Genomic DNA, 20,218 nt, shown 5'->3' with positions numbered 1-20,218 from the left:
CACCACAATAAGCCTGGTTAACATCCATCACCATATATACTTACAAAAAATTTTTTTCTTGTGATGAGAACTTTTAATATCTGGTCTCTCAGCAACTTTAAAATATACAACACAGTATAATTAAGTATAGTCACCATGCTGCATTCCCTTGACCTATTGTGTAAGTTTGTAGCTTCTGACCCCATTCACTCCCCCACCCCCATCCCACCTCTGGCAACCCCCTAATCTGTTCTCTGTATCTATGAGCTTTTTTTCTTATGAGCTTTGTTTTTGTTGTTTGTTTGTTCAGATTCCACATATAAGTGAGATCATACGTATTTGTCCTCCTCTGTCTGACTTATTTCACTTAGCATAATACCCTCAAGGTCCATCAATGTTGTTGCAAATGGCAAGATTTCCTTCTTTTTCATGACTGAACAATACTCCATTTATACATATATATATGTGTGTATATATGAATTGCTGGGTCATATGGTAGTTCTATTCTTAATTTTTTTTCAAAACCTCTGTACTGTTTTCCACAGTGGCTGTAGCAATTTACATTTCCACCAACAATGTACCGGGTTCCCTTTTCTCTACATCCTCACCAATACTTGTTATTTCTTGTCTTTTTGATAATAGCTATTTTAACAGGTAAGGCGATATCTCACTGTGGTTTTGCTTTGTATTTCCCTTATAACTGATGATGTTGAGCATCTTTTATATACTTGTGGCTCATCCATATGTCTTCTTTAGAAAAACGTCTACTTAGAATTTCTGTCCATTTTTGCTTTTTTTTGCTATTGAGTTATATGAGTTCTTTATATATTTTGAATATTAGCCTCTTATCAGATATATGACTTAAATATTTTCTCCCATTCAGTAGGATGCCTTTCATTTTGCTGATGGTTTCCTTCCTTTGCTATAAGAAACTTTTCAGTTTGATGTAGTCTCACTTATTTTTGCTTTTGCTGTTTTTGCTTTTGGTGTCAAATTAAAAAAATCATCACCAAGACCTATGTCAAGGTCCCTACTACCTATGTTTTCTTCCAGGAGATTTATGGGTTTAGGTCTTATGTTCAAGTCTTCAATCCATCTTGAGTTACCTTTTTGTGTATGCTGAAAGACAGTGGTCGAGTTTCACTCTTTTGCATGTGGCTATACAGTTTTCCCATCACCATTTCTTAGAGACTATCCTTCCCCTTGTATATTTTTGGCTCCTTATCATAAATTAACTGAACATGTATGTGTGGGTTTATTTCTAGCTCTCTATTCTGTTCCATTGGTCTATGTGTCTGTTTTTATGCCAATAACATACTGTTTTGATTACTACAGCTTTGTAATATAGTTTGAAATCAAAGATTGTGGTGTCTCCAGGTTTGTTCTTTTTTTCCAAGACTGCTTTGGCTATTCATGGTATGAATAATTATATTTTAAAAGAGATTTTAAATTCAAATAGTAATAGAATGCTATTGTTTTTTGTTCCATTATTTTTGCCTACACTTTGTTACATTTTACAATGGAAGTCAATGTATTTTCAGTGAGTAAAACAGTTCTACCACAAGCATAAGACCCCTAGATTAACACCTGAATTTGCTTTTAAATTGTACACTTACTATTCTGTTTGGAAGCTTTGTCAAGTAATCAGACAAAGCTCTCCTTCAAAAATCATAATCTAGAACCATTTCTGAATTCCTCATTTACTTGTCAATGTCTAAAAACAGTAACTGTAGCAACTCCCTCAACCCACTTTGACAACATTCTTAGCTCATCTTACGCTGATGCAGACAGCAGAGACGGTAGGTCCCCTGTCACCCGCTGGCCATACCATGGCGCTTAGTGTCCAACCCTGGTTACGGACAATGTTTCTATAAAGCTCAGCCACAGAGTTATCATCGCCACAGCAGGTACCTTAGAGTTGACTGCTTCCTTTAAGAATTAGTCACAGGGCTCAGATTTCCTAAGTATTCCTGTTATTCTACTGTACCATTTTTTCCCTTTGAGGCCTAAAAGTTGAACAGGACTGTCCAGGTAGAATGGGGGAAGATGAAGGGATTACAAATATAGCGAACAGTATCACTTTAATTTATTCATTTATCAAATGTGTTCAGTATTGAGTGCTTGTCATGTACCAGGCTCTAGTCGAACCTTGATATAAAAATATGTGAAATGGTAGGGAAATACAGAGTTAAACCAACATGACAACAGAGATTAGAGTCCAAAAAGTTGCTGTAAACAACTGCTACCCTCACAAAGGTGTAAAGAGTCTTGTACCATAGGCTAAATGGAGTCAGATTCAAAAGAGGTGTGTCATTAATGGAGTAACAGTACTTGCTCCTTGTTTTTTAAAAAAAAAACTTTGACAGCAGTATGCAAGATGGACCAGAGAGAGTGGAAAAAATGAAAAGAGAACTGTTGAGAGGCTCCTCCAATTAGCTAGGACAGAGATGATAAAGGGCTTACGCTGAAGCAGTGGCCATAGAAATATAGCAGAAGGAATAAAGAGCTATTTACTGGGGCGCCTGGGTGGCTCAGTTGATTAAGCGACTGCCTTTGGCTCAGGTCATGATCCTGGAGTCCCAGGATCGAGTCCAGCATTAGGCTCCCTGCAGGGAGTCTGCTTCTCCCTTTAACCCTCCCCTCTCTCGTGCTCTCTCTCTCTCTCAAATAAATAAATAAAATCTTTTTTTTTTTTTTTTAAAGATTTTATTTATTTATTTGAGAGAGAGAGAACGAGAGACAGAGAGCATGAGAGGGAGGAGGGTCAGAGGGAGAAGCAGACTCCCCGCCGAGCAGGGAGCCTGATGTGGGACTCGATCCCGGGACTCCAGGACTATGACCTGAGCCGAAGGCAGTCGCTTAACCAACTGAGCCACCCAGGCGCCCAAAAGAAATAACTGCACATATTTATATACATACTAACATAAATTTACATGTTTATTGTGATATTATATAAAGATACAAGTTCTTCAAAATAAATATATCAGATGCTAACTGCAATAATTTCTAGATAGGACTAAGTTTTCTTTATATTACTTATTACAGAAAATCTAGAACAAAGTCTATGTATTACTTTAAAGTTTCAATGTACATTAAATACATATAACTTTCATGCATATGAGGACATTCAATATATAGCTTGGAATTAGAGGCTATCAGCGCCAAAAGAAACATGAACTATCAACTACTAGTCCAACTGCCTCACTTTACATGTGAGTACCATACCTGCTATTCAAAACTACGTAATATGGCTAAACAGTGATTCTTAAATGCAAGTTGCTTCAGAAGATGGAAAGTAGATAGAAACATTATTTTAAGACTTGAAGGAAACATACGGCAGAAAAACAGAAATACTCAGGAAACCTCAGTTCTATGACCAACTCTGCCATTAAATAGCTAAAAAATCTTGAATAAGTCACTTAAGTCTTAACTTTGTCTTCTTATTTGTAAAAGAAAAAAATTGGATTGGATACCTACAAATTTTAGTAATAGGAATTCTTAAATATTCTAAAATGTAAAAAGGATTTTATAAATAAACATTATAAATGGAAGACAATTTCCTAGTAAATATTGGAACATATGCTCAACAATTTCTTAGTGAAGGGGCATGATAAGAAAAAAAAGTTTAGCAATCTCTATAATAGAGGTATATCATAGTAGCAGGAGAATAATTATGCTAGATAGGGAGAAACAGAATTACAAGAGGAGGCTGGATAATCAGTTAGTGGCTGTCTGTCCCTCCCTCTGAGATGAGCTTGAGCCACACCCTCACAGATGCTGGGGAGGGAAGTGGAGAAAAAGACACAACCTGGGACCCAAAGGATGCCTTAAAGGTTTCTAGTAAGACAGAGGTTGTCTGACCAAAAGATAAGGCATGCAGGTATACAAATGGAACTGTACTTCCAACCATTCTGGAATATGGGACACTTCTAAAACTGAATTAAATGCCATCTTCTAAGATCCTAATTAACACAGTACTATACAGTTTCTTTCTTTTAATTGAAGTATAATTAACATACAGTGCTATATTAGTTCCAGGTGCACCATGTAATGATTCAACAATTCTATACATTACTCAGTGTGCATCACAGTAAGTGCACTCTTAATCCCACATATCTATTTCCCCCACCCCCACCCACTTCCCTTTTGGCAACCACCAGTTTGTTCTCTGTATTTAAGAGTCTGGGTTTGTTTGGGGGTTTTTTGTCTCTTTTTTCTTTGTTCATTTGTTTTGTTTCTTAAATTCCATATGAGTGAAATCATATGGTATTTGTCTTTCTCTGATTTATTTCACTTAGCATTACATCTTCTAGTTCTAGTATTATGCAATTTCTTTAATAACAGTCATCACATTTAAAATCAATTGTTAAATGTTTGTCCTCTTTGCTGTACTTCAAGATGGAAAAGGAGATATCTGTCTTGTTCACTACTAAAAAAGTTTACATAAATATATTATCTTAGTTCTGGAAGACAAATAAATAGGATGGATGTATTTCCTGACTATTCTTAAAAGAACCTTCTGAAATCAATCTTCATCCTATCCATGGCACCATCCCTTTCTGTTACCCAAGTTCCAATGTTTAACAAACTCAATAGTCAAAACATGTTTTCAGGGATCTGCTATAAAATGCACTGCTATCTACTTTTACTTTTTATTCTAACCCTGCACAACAAAAACACAGGGACAACAAATAAATAAAGTCCAGAAGAACTGCCCAGGACAGGAATTGGCTCATAAATAGGCACTCAAAAAGTCCCTAGGGTAAGGCTGTGAACTCAAGGAGATGAGAGACTACCAAAATGGTTCCACAGGAATACAACTGTAAGAAGGGTTGTCTAAATTAATTCTGAGCTATCTGGGGTTGGTTCTCTTGATTCAATCTAAAGGCATTAGTGATCCCATTTCCACAATAAGGGACACTGTTCCTCCATGGTGTACACTGGCAAAGCAGTTTCTTAAATTAACATCTGTAGACACCTATAACCAAGTGGCTATAGAAGGCAAGGCTTTGTCATGGGAAGTAACTTCTGCCTCCTATCAATTAGGGTAAAATACAAAAGTATAAAGTGTGCTGTTAAGTGAACTGGAAAATGATAACCTCAGGGCTTTAAATTCCCAGCTAAAGGTTAACATAAGGGATCTGAAAGCATCTATAACTGTCCTAAAAGAAATCTTTATCTCCTTTAGCCTCAGGCCCGAGATTTTAAAAAAAAACAAAACAAAACCACAAAGTCTAATTCTGCTGATGGCTGAATGACAAAGCAAACTGAGTTCCCAATTTCACAGATTCTCTAGTGTTAAAATTGGGGCATTGATTAGGAAGGTAGTGGTGAATCCTGAAAATCAGAATGGGAATATGGGCAGATGCTGAAGAACCTGCAGACCCTAAGCCCCTAAACTCTGCCAAGTATCCTTTGCTGGTAGAAGAAGCCCTTCCATCCCAATCTGAGGAGGTTAGTCTTCCCTTTCCTGAATTACCTGCAATGGTCTACCCTGAGGTAGTTGCAAGGGCTCATTGATCCTCCTAAGCACCCATCTCTCCCACTTCTCATTGCTTGTAGACCTGCACTGTTCGATACGGTATTCGCTAGACACATGTAGCTATTCAAATTTAATTAAAATTAAATAAAATTTAAAATTCAGTTCCTAAATTGCACTAGCCACATTTCAAATGCTCAACAGCCATATGCAAACAGCCCAGATAGTATAGGAGATTTCCATCATTACAGAAAATTCTATTGGATAGCACTAGATCTATCACCAAATTCACCTCTCAGCAGACCCCAAGGGGTGAGATACAAAGTATAGTCCATGAAGAGGTACAGTACACACCAAAAGAACTGCATGATTTTGTTAATTTATATCAATATAAACTAAGAATCTGTAGGGGAATGGATCCTAAGGGTACTGAGTCAGAATGAAGGGAAGACAGTATTGCCTTGGGCCAAATTTACTAGTATGGGCTTACTCAGCAGAGATTCAGATACAATAAGTTAGCTTCAGAGGCTAGGCATGGCTTTTAATAGTTTACTTGGCTGGCTGAATCAAACCTGAACCCAAAGACAGACTACACTATATGAAGTTGAAATACCAGAACTTCCTTAGTATATCACAGAGGAAGGTATCCAAATGCTTGGAGAAAATAATAGAATGTTGAAGTGGATTTATCATTTATGACCTTTTCACCTAGCCCTTACTGTGGTCCCTAGCAGGATCTATAAGATACTCAGTTCACCGAAGCTAAGGGGTGAGGGGAGCACCAGCTTTTCTGAATTGTTGTGTGGTGACTATTCTCCGCATTAGGACTGATTGGTGGGAACTGCTTCCAATAACAGCTCTCTGAATTCAGTGGAGATAATGAGATCATGGTTTTCCAGAAGTCAGGTCAGCACTTACCAGTCAATAATATGATGGGCATGGTTATCATTATTCGAGAGCGCCTCAACAGTAATCAAAACAGTCTGACTTGAAGAGCTCTTTGGTGTTGGCTGATTGATTAAGGTGTCCCAGAAATGAAATAGATGGGAAAACTCTATAGTTCTAATGAACAGAAGTCTGGCCTACATCACCACAACTGACTGTCAGGGCCACTCAGCAAATTCCCAAACCTGAACAAATTCCCAGACACTGAGTCCTCTGAATGAAGAGAAGATCATGTCCCGTTGAGGAAGGATCCTGCTACATAGTTAAAAAAAAATTTTTTTATTAACATATAATGTATTATTTGTTTCAGGGGTACAGGTCTCTGATTCATCAGTCTTACACAATTCACAACACATAGCTAAAAATTTATACTGCCAATCTTCCTACTAGCTTTCCTAAAGAGAATGATGACTATTTACCAGGGTGTCCACTGGGGAAGGAGAAATAATCACACTTTCCAAGGATTACATGAACTGACATAACTCTTCAGACTCAATTTGCTTCCAGTCAGAATAGAGGCTTATGGTGGGGGTCACATGATTAATGGGAGTTTTAGCTCAGGCCCATCCCCTGAACTCACTGTGGTTATCTCTCCAGTTCTAGAATGCATAATGGGAATAGAATTACTCAGCAACTGGCAGAATGCCCACCTTAGTTCCTTAATCTGTGGAGTGAGGGCTATTAAGGTAGGAAAGGAGAGGTGGAAAATACTAGAACTTCCCCTGCCTACAGAACAAGTAAATTGAAGGCAATACTACATTCCTGGAGGCACTGCAACGATTAGTGCCAAGGACCTAGAAGATGCAGGGTGGTGATTTCTACCACATCCCCACTTAACTTGCCTATGTGGCCCTAAAGAAAACAAATGGATCCTAGATAATGACAATTTTTTATCACAAACTTAATCAAGTGGTAAGTCCCACTGCAGCTGTTGTTCCAGATGTGGTTTCATGGCTGGAGCAAATCAAATATCCCCCAGCACCTGGTATGCGCTAACTGATCTGACAAATGCTTTCTTTTTCTAGATCTGCTAGTAAAGACTATATACCTCAGAGTTATACCAATTCACCAGTTCTGTGTCATAAACTGGTCGACAAGGACTTTGCCATTTCATTCCACAGGATATCATGTTGGTCTATTACACATACTTATTGGCCCCGGAAGCAGAAAGTTGCAACTATTCTAGACACATGTATTCCAGAGGGTGGGAAATAAATCTCACAAAAATGCTGGGCCTTGGTGAAATTCCTAGGAGGCCAGTGGTCTGGGACATGTCGAGATGTGCATTTTTTCCACTAAGAACAATGCACAGTACTTACTAGGTCTCTTTGAATTTTGGAGGCAATAAAATACCTTATTTGGACATTCTTCTCCAACTCTTTAAGTAACCCAAAAAGCTGCCTGTTTTGAGGGGGCCCAGAATAAGACAAAGTTCTGCAACAGGTCCAGACTACCAAGCAAGCTACTCTACCACTTGGGCTTTATGACCTGGCAGATGTGGTAGTATTTCAAGTATCTGTAGCAGAAAAAGATGTAGAATGGAGACTTTGACAGACCTCACTAGGTGAATCATAATGCAGAGCTAGAGTGGTCCTGAAGGACAGTGGTAAAAGAATAGCCTCCCAATGGGCAGAACTTTGAGCAGTGCACGTGATCGCTTTGCCTGGAAGGAAAGACAGCCTAAGGTACGGGTCTATATTAATTTGTGTAAAGTGACTAATGATTTTGCTGGATGGTCAGGGATTTAGAAGGCACATGATTGAGAAATAGATGACAAGACAAGGTCTGGGAAAGAGATATGTGGATAGACCTCTCTTGAATAGGCAGAGTGAGAAAATAAATCAGTCACATGTAAATCATTTCTTTAGCAAGAAGGAATCTTAATAATCAGGGGATGATAACCAGTCCTGTGGATGTCATCCTCTTTCCCCAGCTATTTCTGTCCCCCACAAATGGGTTCAAGAACAAAGCTGCTACAACAGCAGGGATGTGCTTCTGTCTTAGTGGTAGAAAGGGTATCTCAACACGTCCCAGACTGTTAGCCAATGAAAAATTTCACCAAGGTGGCAGGTCCCTGAATTTCTGTGGAATGGAGGTTATGCATGGATTCAGAAACATTGACTTCTACTCACCCATGTTGATCTGGCTACAGCCACTGCTAAATGACCAATCTGCCAACAGCAGAGACCAAAAATAAGCTTCCAATATAGCATCATTCCCTGAAATGATCAGATGGCTACCTGGTAGCAGGTTACACTGGGCCATTCTATATAGAAAGGAAAGTGATGTAGTATCACCAGAATAAACACTTACTCTAAATATGGATCTGCCTTTCTACCCACAAAACTTCTTTCAAAACCACCATAAACTAAGAGAATCTCTTATTCATTGTCATGGTATTCCACACTTCTAACCAAAGAAATCATTTTACAGGAAATGATGTGTGATAATGGGCTCATCTTTATGGAATTCACTGGTCTTACCAGTGCTGGGCCTGACAGACTATGAAATAATCCTTTTTCTAAAAAAAATAAATAAACTTTCTATTTGAGATCATTGTAAATTCCCATGTAATTAAAAGAAATAATACACAGAGATCCCTTCCATCCTTTACCCAGTTCTCTCAAGGCTAACATCTAAGACCAGGTAAGATACCACAACCAAGAAACTGACAATTAATGCAATCCACCAACAGTATTCAAATTTTACCAGTTTTATATGCAATTACTTGTATGTGTATTTAGTTCTACACAATTTTATCATATGTGAAGACTCATGTATTCACCACCACAGTCACATTACAGGCAGTTCCATCACTGCAAGGATCCCTCGTGTTGCCCTTTTGTACCTCCCCATCTTTCTTCTAACCTCCACCCCTATCTCTAACTCTTAGCAACCACTGATCTCTTCTCCATCTCAATAATTTTGTCATTTCAAGAATGTTATGAACAGACTTACACTATATAACCCTTTGGAACTGGCTTTTTTCACTCAGCATAACACCCCTGAGAGTCATTTAAGTTGTTATGTGTATCAATCGTTTGTTTCTTTTTACTTCTAAGTAGTATTCCATGGTATGGATGTACCACAGTTTGCTTTAATCGTTCAACAGCTGAAGAACATATGGGCTGTTTCCAGTTTTTGGCTATTACAAATAAAGCTGCTAAAGACATTTATGTACAGGTTTTTATATGAATATGAGTTTTCACCTCTCTGGGATAAATACTCTGTGCACTTGTGTACACGTATCTCTTTTGGTAGAACCCAACCATCTCAATTTGGGTAACTGGCCAAAGAGGAGCTGCTGAACTGCTGACTCCAAGAATGGAAGTCTACCACTCATCTGCCAGTGGCCAAGAGCAGAGTGCTTTAAAAAGCAAGGCAAGGGGCACCTGGGTGGATCAGTCGGTTGGGCATCTGCCTTTGGCTTGGGTCATGGTCCCAGGGTCCTGGGATCAAGCCCCACATCGGGCTCCCTGCTTAGCGGGGAGTCTGCTTCTCCCTCTCCTCTCTGCTTATGCTCTCTTTCACTATCTCTGTCTCTCTCTCTCAAATAAATAAAATCTTAAAAAAATAACAAAATAAAAAGGCAAAACCCAAACGAATCAACTATTTAATTTTATTCCCAAATCCCTACAAACCAGGCTCCACTCAACTGTGATAGTTTATTTCCTTTATTATTTAATGCCAACAGATAAAAACAAACTTAAGGGAACATAATCATGTTATAAAAATTATTATTAATATAGGGGCGCCTGGCTGGCTCAGTTGGTAGAGCATGTGACTCTTGATCTTGGGGTTGTGAGTTCCAGCCCCATGTTGGGTGTAGAAATTACTTAAAATAAAAAAACTCTTTGGGGCACCTGGGTGGCTCAGTCGGTTAAGTGTCCAACTCTTGATCCCAGCTCAGGTCTCGATCTCAGGGTCCTGAGTTCAAGCCCCACATTGGGCTCCACACTGGCTGTGGAACTACTTTAAAAAAAAAAAAAGGAGAAAAAAGGTCTTTTTTTTTTTTTTTAAAGATTTTATTTGTTTGACAGAGAGAGACACAGTGAGAGAGGGAACACAAGCAGGGGGAGTGGGAGAGGGAGAAGTAGGCTTCCTGCCAAGCAGGGAGCCCGATGTGGGACTTGATCCCAGGATTCTGAGATCATGACCTGAGCCGAAGGCAGACGCTTAAGGACTGAGCCACCCAGGTGCCCCCACGGAGAAAAAAATCTTAAAGAATGCTTTAAAACATTTTTAAAAATTATTATTATATAATTAAAAGAGCAAATTTTAATATAATCTTTAAAAGAAAAATAAAACCCAAACACCTTAAAAGAACAGAGATTTCTGAGCCTAGGTGAGAGTTAATAAAGATACACAAAGTTAATGCTGATTTGGGAAGTCATAAAAGACTCTCATAGGGTATGATCAGATCATATGACCACCCATGAAACAAAATACATACAGGATATAATATATTTATCTTTTCTTTTAGGAACTGTATAGTATTAATTATAAGTATATTATAGGTGTTGACTTTTCCCTAGACATTTATACCTACCTCAATTCACTCTTCCATTGTTTTTATATTAACTGGTAATTTTCTCTAAATATGCTTTGAAAATGTTAGACTCCACTGTGAAACTAAACATTTCAAAAGATTTTTCTTACTAACTCAGGATAACTCACCTAGAATTTCATAATGTAAAAACCAGCTGGCCCCACAGCTAAAACCATAAATATTTTTCAACATTCCTTTCCATAATTATTTTTAAAACATTGGTATAATTCTTAAAGTTGTCAATATAAAACAGAAGAAAACAAAAGTTTAAATAAAATACAGAACATTGCTACTATATGAATATAGTAGGCTTAAAACTTACACTAAAAATAAGCATTTTTTCCTTGATATTAAGACAAATCCTTTAAATAAGCTATATTTTGGGATTTCCCAATATTCTGAAAGAACAAAATATCTGATTTATATCCAGCATCTTGAAATAAAAAATATCAATAAGAAATATTCATGAAAAAGTGAAAAATAACATTTTTTAAAATCTGCATGAAACGTAATATATTGCTAAAATAAAACTATAAACTGTCTTATAACATCAGTATTCTACATAAATAAACTAAAATAGTAAAATGTTATTCTTTACCTTAAAAGAATAAAATGTTCTACTGTGTGGTCTCGAAAACTCTTGCAAACCATTTTTCAATGAGCTGCAAGTCATATGCTACCCTCTACCGTTAAGATACAGTATTAGTCACAAAGCAGAAAACCAAATATTTGCTCAACTATTGCCACCTGGTGGCTATAAGATAGGTCATCTGCTATTGCAGAGCTTCCAATTGGCTTAACAGATTCTACAAATCTCTACTGTCTAAGAGACATAAGAGCATCAGAGGTTTTAAAGTACTTCTTTAAAAAAAAGAGGAAAAAGTATCTAAGTTAAAAAAATATACTTAGCAAACATTTACCTGGTCCTCTATACATAAGAATGTGTTATGTTGGTTACAAAAATGAAAGGAATTGGTCCCTACCCTCAAAAACCAAACAAATAAAAAACTAATTGAAGAGATAGCGGCACAAACCAGTATTAAAGGTAATAAACCAAAGAAAAACAGAAATGGATAAGTGAGCATGGGATGAGTATGGCACCTACAAACCCCCATACCGAACAATGGCATTTCAGGTCATTTAAATTTGAGATCCCTTTAGCTAGTAGCTTCAGTGAAATCTTAGGATAAGTATTTCATGACGAACTGCCCTTGATAAAATTCCTGTCTGCAGGGGAAGATTCCTTTTGAGGATAACTTGCGTAGCTCTTACTGAGTATCACTTACTTCTGAGGTGCCCATACACATACCGAAGTTGGCACTCTAAGGATAAGAATGAAATCAATGGGTAAAACTTCAACCTATATTGTTGACTATGCATATATATTGTTAAATCTAATAATAGGCCACCCAAGATATTATAACTGTGTAAGTTTAATTCCAATATAAATCAACAAATATATATTCAACTCCTAACTTATGTAAAGGGTGAATAAAAAATGATCCCTGATCTCCAGGAACTACAATCTAAAAAACAGGCTAGAACAAGTTCTTAAATGACTTCAGTATAACCTAAGAGTTGTGTGTGTACCATAAAGGGAATATAAAACAAAGCTCCAGGACTTTCAAAAGGAGTTTCGTCTGGTTGATGAGAGAATAAACAGCAATGGAAGAGGTGATTTTTATAATGGAATTTGAAGGCAGGGAAGCTAATTCCAGGGGGAAAAGCAAAGACAAAGAAACAATGATTTGTTTGGGCAACAGCGAAATATTTATTTTCACACAGAAAAATTTTTGAGCAGAAACCATATATAAATGAAAATTACATAGAACCCCAATATATATGACATGACTGTAGTATTTTGTTAGGATAAGTCTATTTTATGGTTCAAATTGATAGCATTTACTTATTATGAAGTCAAAAAATGTGAACATGCAGTTATTTTGATAAAAAGCACAAGTTGATATCAGTGGTGAGGAATAACAACCCCAGGTCCCACTTTCGGAATAACAACCCTAGTTCCCAATTTCTGTATTTTGTTTTGAGGGCTCAATATCAAGAAATACCCCACATGAGGAAAAAAAAAATATCCCACATGGATAGAGGTGAGTAAACAGGCATTGTCATGCACTCCAAGTGGGAGTGTGGTACAAACAGGTTTTCTTTATCAAAACTCAAACCATCTATACACTTTGACCCAGCATATAACCCATAAGTATGCAAAAAATAAGTAAATGCTCACTGTAGCACTGCCTGTATTAAAAAGAAAAAAAAAAAAGAACAAAACAGAAAACAACCTAAAGTTCATTAATGAAGGCCTGGTTAAATAAATTATGCTACACCCATACCATGGAATACCAAGCAATTTTTTTTCAATGAGGTATATACACATTATACATATGCAATAAGGAAAAATATTCAAAGTTATACTTAACCTGAAAACAGCAATTTTCAGCACAGCAACTAAACTATACTGAGTGCTTATTAAGCATCAGGCACTTGTGCTAAGTGTTTAAATAATAAATTCATTTAATCTCATAATAACTTCATGACAAAGAATTTTTACAAAAAAGGAAACAAAGATATACAGATATTAAGTAATTTCCCAAGAAAACACAGCTAGTAAATGACAGAAGAACCAGGATTCAAACTGAGACTATCTGAATCTAGAGCTTACACACTTAAACAGTAATAATATAATTCAAAACAGTACCAACCAATTTGTGTTTGGGTGTAGAGATTACTTAAAAATAAAATCTTTCAGGCACGTCTGGGTGCCTCATTTGGTTAAGTGTCTGACTTTGGCTCAGGTCATGATCTCAGGGTCCTGGGATCAAGCCCCATGACAGGATCTGAGCTCAGCAGGGAGTCTGCTTCTCCCTCTTCCTCTGCCCCTCCCTCTGCTCATTTCTCTGTCTCAAATAAATAAAATCTTTAAAAATCATATCAAAACAAATCAAATCTTTAGGGGCACCTGGGTGGCTCAGTCAGTTAAGTGTCCAACTCTTGATTTTGGCTCAGGTCATGATCTCTGGGTCATGAGATCTTGCCCCATGTTGGGCTCTGCACTGGGCAAAGCCTGATTAAATTCTCTCTCCCTCTCCCTTTACCCCTCCCCTGTTTTCTCTTTCTCTCTCTCTCTCTCTCAAAAAACAAAAAATAACCATCACCACTACCACCAACAAAAAATACACTCTCAAGTTATTCCCTATGATCTCCTTATTTGCTGCAAATAAAGTTTCTTTTGTGTAACAACTCCAAACAAAACAAAACAAAACCAAAACCAAATCAAACAAACACATTCTCCAGCCTGGAAAGCAAGGAAAAGGAAAGGGGGGGCTTTTACATTTCCCATTATAATCTTCAATGCTATTTGAATTTCCTTTTTAAAGTAAGCAAATATTTTTATACTTTTTCAAAAATTTTGACCATATGACAACAGTGAACTTGATTCATCTTGCAAACTAAGGATACTCTCCAATTAATTGGATCCAGAAACTTCAAAAAGTGAAAGTTTCTTCACAAAGTTGAATCTCTTTCAACACCTCACAACTGCTCATATTCATCATCATAAATATGTCAGAAAAGCACTAAAAACTTCCAATAGCACTAAAATTAAAACTAATGTGGTATTTTCAGTTTCATTACCCTTAAAATTGTTTTGCTCATTATTCTGGATAAGCACACCTAACTGATATGCTGAAACCTATACTATTCTTAGCTATACAACTGTTTTTGAGCAATAACACACAGATCTCAACTCAAAGACAACACAGCAAAATTAATAACACAGGAAACAACAAATGTTGGCGAGGATGTAGAGAAAAAGGAACCCTCCTACACTGTTAGTGGGGATGCAAACTGGTGCAGCCACTCTGGAAAACAGAATGGAGGTCCCTCAAAAACTTAAAAATAGAACTACCCTATGATCTAGCAATTGCACTACTAGGTCTTTACCCAAAGGATACAAAAATACAGATTGGAAGGGGTACATGCACCCCGATGTTTGTAGCAGCATTATCAATGATAACCAAGCCATTGAAAGAGCCCAAATCCATAGACTGATGAATGGATAAAGAAGATGTGGTATATGTGTACAATGGAATATTACTCAGCATTCAAAAACAATGAAATCTTGCCATTTGCAAGGACATGGATGGAGCTAGAGCGTATTATGCTAAGCGAAGTCAGTCAGTCAGAGAAAAACAAATACCATGATTTCACTCATATGTGGAATTTAGGCAACAAAACAGATGAACGTGTGGGAAGGAAAGAAAAAAAGAGGAGAGAGGGGAAGGCAAATCCTAACAGACTCCTGACAATAGAGAACTGAGGGTTGATATAGGGAGGTGAGTGGGGAATGGGTTAAATGGGTGATGGGTATTAAGGAGGGCACCTGTTATGATGTAAGTGATGAATCACTAAATTCTACTCCTGAAAGCAACATGCTAACTAACTAGAATTTAAATAAAAATTTAGAAGGAAAACAAACAAAGACAGCCCAGGATAATGAAGTTCAAATATGCACTATGTGTACTATTCATTCATTCACCCATTTGGCAAACATTTATTAGTGCCCATTTATTACATCAAGCACTGTGCTAGGTGCTGGGGATATAACAGAACAAGACAAACCAGGTTTCTATCCTCTGAAATTTATATTCTAGTGGGGAAAAAAGCCAGGAAAAGCTTTATTCTGAAGTATGCACACGTTTCTCTGAAACGACAAGCTCACATACTAATGATTACAAATGACCTTAAATTAGGATTAAACAGAATGGCATGTGCATATTTTTTTAATTAAAGTTTAATTATTATTAATTATTTAGGAAAGCAGTGGATTTCATTCAAAGAACTATGCAATCCTGGAAGCATCTCTCTCTGTGAAACTATTCTCAGAAGGCAGGAGGTTGGAGGAGAAATGGCTGAGGCCACACAAAACTAAAATGTACTAAGTTAAAGCTTACTCTGCAGCAGTCACTGGACTGAGAGCATTTCAAATGTATCATTTCATGCAAACTCCACCATAACCCCAGTTAGAGTATTATGCCCACTTTGAGATAAGAAAGCAAACTAAGACAGACTAAGTAACTTGCCCAAAGTTAACTAGTAAGATGGTTGCACCAGTCTCTGAATCCTGGCCTTCTGAAATGGAACCTAAACTCTATAATCTCTGCACTGGACTGGGTCCTGAATGGCAGCAGGCTGATGATGGAGAGATGTGCATTTAATCTTGTAGGCAGTGGGAAGGAGGGCTTACAAGATTCTCAAGCAAAGCAAAAAGAGCATCTCATTAAGTCTGATTACAGAGGCCAACTTTAGGAAGATAACTCTGTCCACTGTGTATAATGACCTAGATCAGGGAGTCAGTGGCATCAATGAGTAAAGGGATCCACATACCTGGAAATGTTCGGAAGCTAAGAGCTCTTAGAATGGAGACTACAACCCAGCCTCCTGATACCCTCCTCTCCAGGGAATTTTCCTTCCTTCCATTAAACCGAAATATTGAAAAATTTTGAATAATATGTGAACCACATGTCACAACCACATTTTTTTAAAAATAGACTCCATGCCCATCGTGGAGCCCAGCTTGGGGCTCAAACTCACTCTGAGATCATGACCTGAGCTGAGATCAAGAGTCGGGACACTTAACCGACTGAACCACATAGGCACCCCACAATCAAACATTTAACCTCCATCTAGTAGAATAATGTTTTCTAAACTGTGTTAGGCAGAGGACAACTGCTCAGAGAGACTGTATTCAGCCTGAGCTGGACTGAACAATTTTAATAGATGTGCTGGGACTTCCAAGAAACACTCCAGCCTCCTCTTGGAAAAACCAAAGAGAAAGGAAGGCAATGGAATCCTGATCAGGCTCAAATACCTTGGTTGTTTCCTTCAGTAAACAAACATTGCTTACCATGTGAAACCCCCAAGTATGATCACCACATGGCATTTCAAACACTCTACCTATGATGTTATAATTTCACACTTGCCACAATTAACTCAGCAGATGAGAATTATTTTCTGGTAGTTTCTGAATGTGTTTGGAATGTGGTGATAAGACATGCAGGAAGGGGTGTAAGTGAGAAATGTTGGAAGATGAGAAATAAGAAATCCCTTACCTATAAAAATATTTTGGGGAAGGGAAATGTGAATTATATTTATACTTTTCCTACTTTACTGCACTTAATCCTCAAAGCCATCCACCAAGGACGGATTTAAATCCATCCATTAGTCAGTTTCAGGTCAGTCACCGGCATCCTTTTAGGACTTTATGACTTCTCCAGGTATGGTAGACAAAAATGCCCCCCCCCCCATATGTCCACATCCTAATCCCTGAAATTTGTGATTATGTTACCTTCCACAGCAAAGGAAAATTAAATTGCAGATGGAATTAAGGTTGCTAATCAGTTAACCTTCAAACAGGGAGATTACCCTGCATTATCTGGGTGAGTCCAAAGTAATCACAAGAGTCTAGTAACTATGAGAAGGACTCAATCTACTGTTGCGGGCTTTGAAAATGATAGAAGGGGGGGCAGTAAGTCAAGGAATGCAAGCATCCTCTACAAGCTGGAAAGGCAAAGAAACCGATCCCACCCAGAACATACAGAGAGGAACAAAACCGTTCCAACACCTTGATTTTAGCCCAGTGAGACATCAATCGACTTCTCACCTACAGTACTAAAAATAATAAATCTGTGTTGTCTTAAACCACTAAATTTGTGGTAACTTGTTATGGGAGCAAACAGAAACCTAATACAGCAGGCTTCTTCTAATCCTTGGATTTTAGAAAAATTTTGTCAATAATAACTATTAACAAATACTTACTAAATTCCAGGTAGTTTTCTATAATCCAGGACACTACCAGTCTGTGAACTGTTGGGGGCTGGTCTCCAAAGAAATAAGTACAGAAATTGAGAGTGTTTATTTTTATATAATTTAACATTGCCAGACATCCAATTTCATGTCTGCTGAATCTAATAAAAAAATGTGACTCGTATTTATGTCTATTTGTTCCATTTCACTTATCTATTTTATCCTATTTTACAAAGTATTGCCTGAGACATGTGAAACTTTGTCATTTCCAGAAAAGGAAAGCAAAGCACTGACAGGTTAAACGCTTGCTCAAGTTCAGAGAGACAGTAATTCTCTTTCACCTATTCACTGGATTAACAAATATTTATAAAAAGCGCTGCACGCCAGACACCAAGCTCCACGCTGGAACTTCTGTGTATAAAGAAGTAGACGGCAGAGCGCCCAGCCTTCCCCGGTGGGAGTCCAATTCCTCTCTGAGACCCAGGAGTCGCCCTAGACCGCCTCACTGGCAGCGCTCCCTGCTGGTTTCCCGTCCAGGACTCACCCAGGAAGATGTGCGCAAAGGAGTGTGGACAAAGCAAGTCCAGCACGTAAGTGCCGCACAGAAGTACAACAAATGGAGAAAAACACCAACCACTAGCTCTGCGGACTAGCCCGCGGCAAGGCCAAGACACACCCCTGATCCTAGCCCCACCCGTAGGCCAGGCTCCGCCCCAACTCCCACTCCACCCACCACGCCGGGGCACCCCTCAAACCCCAGCCCCGTTCACCGCGTCTCTGGCGAGCTCCCGCCACTCACTGTCTTCTGCCCGAGCTCCGCCTTCCGCCACAGCTTCGAATGCCGCTCCAAAGCGCTCGCGAAGCCGCCTTGGCCCATTTTAGGCTCTGTGGAGTCGGAACTCTCACTCCCGGAGCTACTCTCAGTGCCTGCGCCTCGACAGGGCCGAGAGAAGAGAAACACTCGCAGGAGATGGCTCTCGGCAGTTACGGCACGGGTCCGACACAGCGCCGCCATGACGGCTCCGCAACCTCTGACCTTGGACCTCTCCGCAAGCGCGCAGGCCACGGGGCGGAGCAACGGATGGTCCACCCACTTGCCGAGCACTGGCGACCCAGGAGTGCAGTGTAGTTGGTGCAGGGGACGGGGGTAGGGAGAGATGGTTAAACTGAAATCGGTGAATTAAATCGTTGGTGCCTAGGGGTCCCCTACAGGCAGCGATCTGCTAGGTTTTTCGTGGAAAGTGTTTTTGACTTGCAGGAATTTCGTTCCTCGGAGCATCGCTTGGCCCTTGTCCTGCCGCAAATTCTAGTAATGCGACACTTGCTAGCCCCCCGCCTGGGTTTTTACCCCAGATGGCCGCAAGATTTGTTTTTCGGGTCTCTGCTCAAATATGAGGCTCTCCGTGATTACCTTATTTAGAATTGGAACCCCAAACACACTATGGGAGTCCCCGGGTTTTCTTTGTACCATTTAGCATTCTTTTTTTTTTTTTTTTTTAAGATTTTATTTATTTATTCATGAGAGACAGAGAGAGAGAGAGGCAGATGGAGAAGCAGACTTCCCGCGGAGCAGGGAGCCTGATGCGGGACTCGATCCCAGGACTCTGGGATCATGACCTGAGCCGAAGGCAGACGCTTAACCATCTGAGCCACCCAGGCGCCCATTTAGCATTCTTAACATTGCTATATAGTTTACTTTTAATGTTGTTTTGCGTCTGCTCTCCCGAATTTGTAAACTCCTTGCTGTTGGATCCCTGACGCCGGACACACAGTGGAGTTCAATGAATGTGTGTGAAATCCTGGCTCCAAGTTTGTCTTTTTTCGCCTCTTCTGAGGTCGGTCCACTGATGTTCAAAAGTTAATCTTTCTGAGACGTTTTTGTCACCTGTAGATAGCTACAATTCCTTCTAAGTAATTACATTTCGGAATGTGCCTAAGAAGACACCACCAGAGACCCCCACCTTCACTATTTTCTCCCTTTTCCTCATCAATGTTAATTCCGAGAATTTGCCTACCCTTTCAAAACCAAGCCTAACTTTAAAAATGTTCACAAACTAAGCTGTCCATCGATCTTCTATCAGTTTTATATTAATCCACAGCAAGCCCCTTTACAGTTCATTTGCAAGTACTTTGATGGAAGGAATTTTTATGTATGACCACAGCCCTTATTTTAGTAGTATCTGACTACAGATTTTGTGTCTTTCTGATGTTCTCATCAATTGCATGGTTAGTACACAGAAAACTAGAAGTGCATTAACCTTGGAATGGTGCATAATTGTATGAATCACATACATTACTACTAGCCAACTGTAGGGTAATCGTTACAAATTCAGTAGGGGGCTTAAGATAAGATTCTACTCCAGGGTGTTCTTTCTTGGCACTTAAGCTGTTTATTTCATTTGACCATTAATGAAGTCTTACCTGAGATATTTTTGCCTTGTTATCTG

General features: G+C 38.7%; 1 protein-coding gene across 1 annotated transcript in view; it reads right to left on the bottom strand.

Annotated features, from left to right (window-relative positions):
- Positions 1–18,823, bottom strand: part of MRPS28 (mitochondrial ribosomal protein S28) — a 106,968-nt gene extending 88,145 nt beyond the window's left edge. The window contains exon 1 of the mRNA XM_078072287.1: positions 18,571–18,823. Within this exon, the coding sequence (XP_077928413.1) occupies positions 18,571–18,786 (216 nt within the window). The 5' untranslated portion in view covers positions 18,787–18,823. The remainder of the gene's footprint in view (positions 1–18,570) is intronic.
- Positions 18,824–20,218: the final 1,395 nt, after the last annotated feature.

The sequence above is a fragment of the Halichoerus grypus genome, chromosome 5, assembly GCF_964656455.1.
Source record: "Halichoerus grypus chromosome 5, mHalGry1.hap1.1, whole genome shotgun sequence".
NCBI classification, from domain to species: Eukaryota; Metazoa; Chordata; class Mammalia; order Carnivora; family Phocidae; genus Halichoerus; species Halichoerus grypus.
The sequence above is the reverse complement of the archived record's forward strand: the minus strand, read 5'-3'. Positions and strand labels throughout refer to the sequence as shown.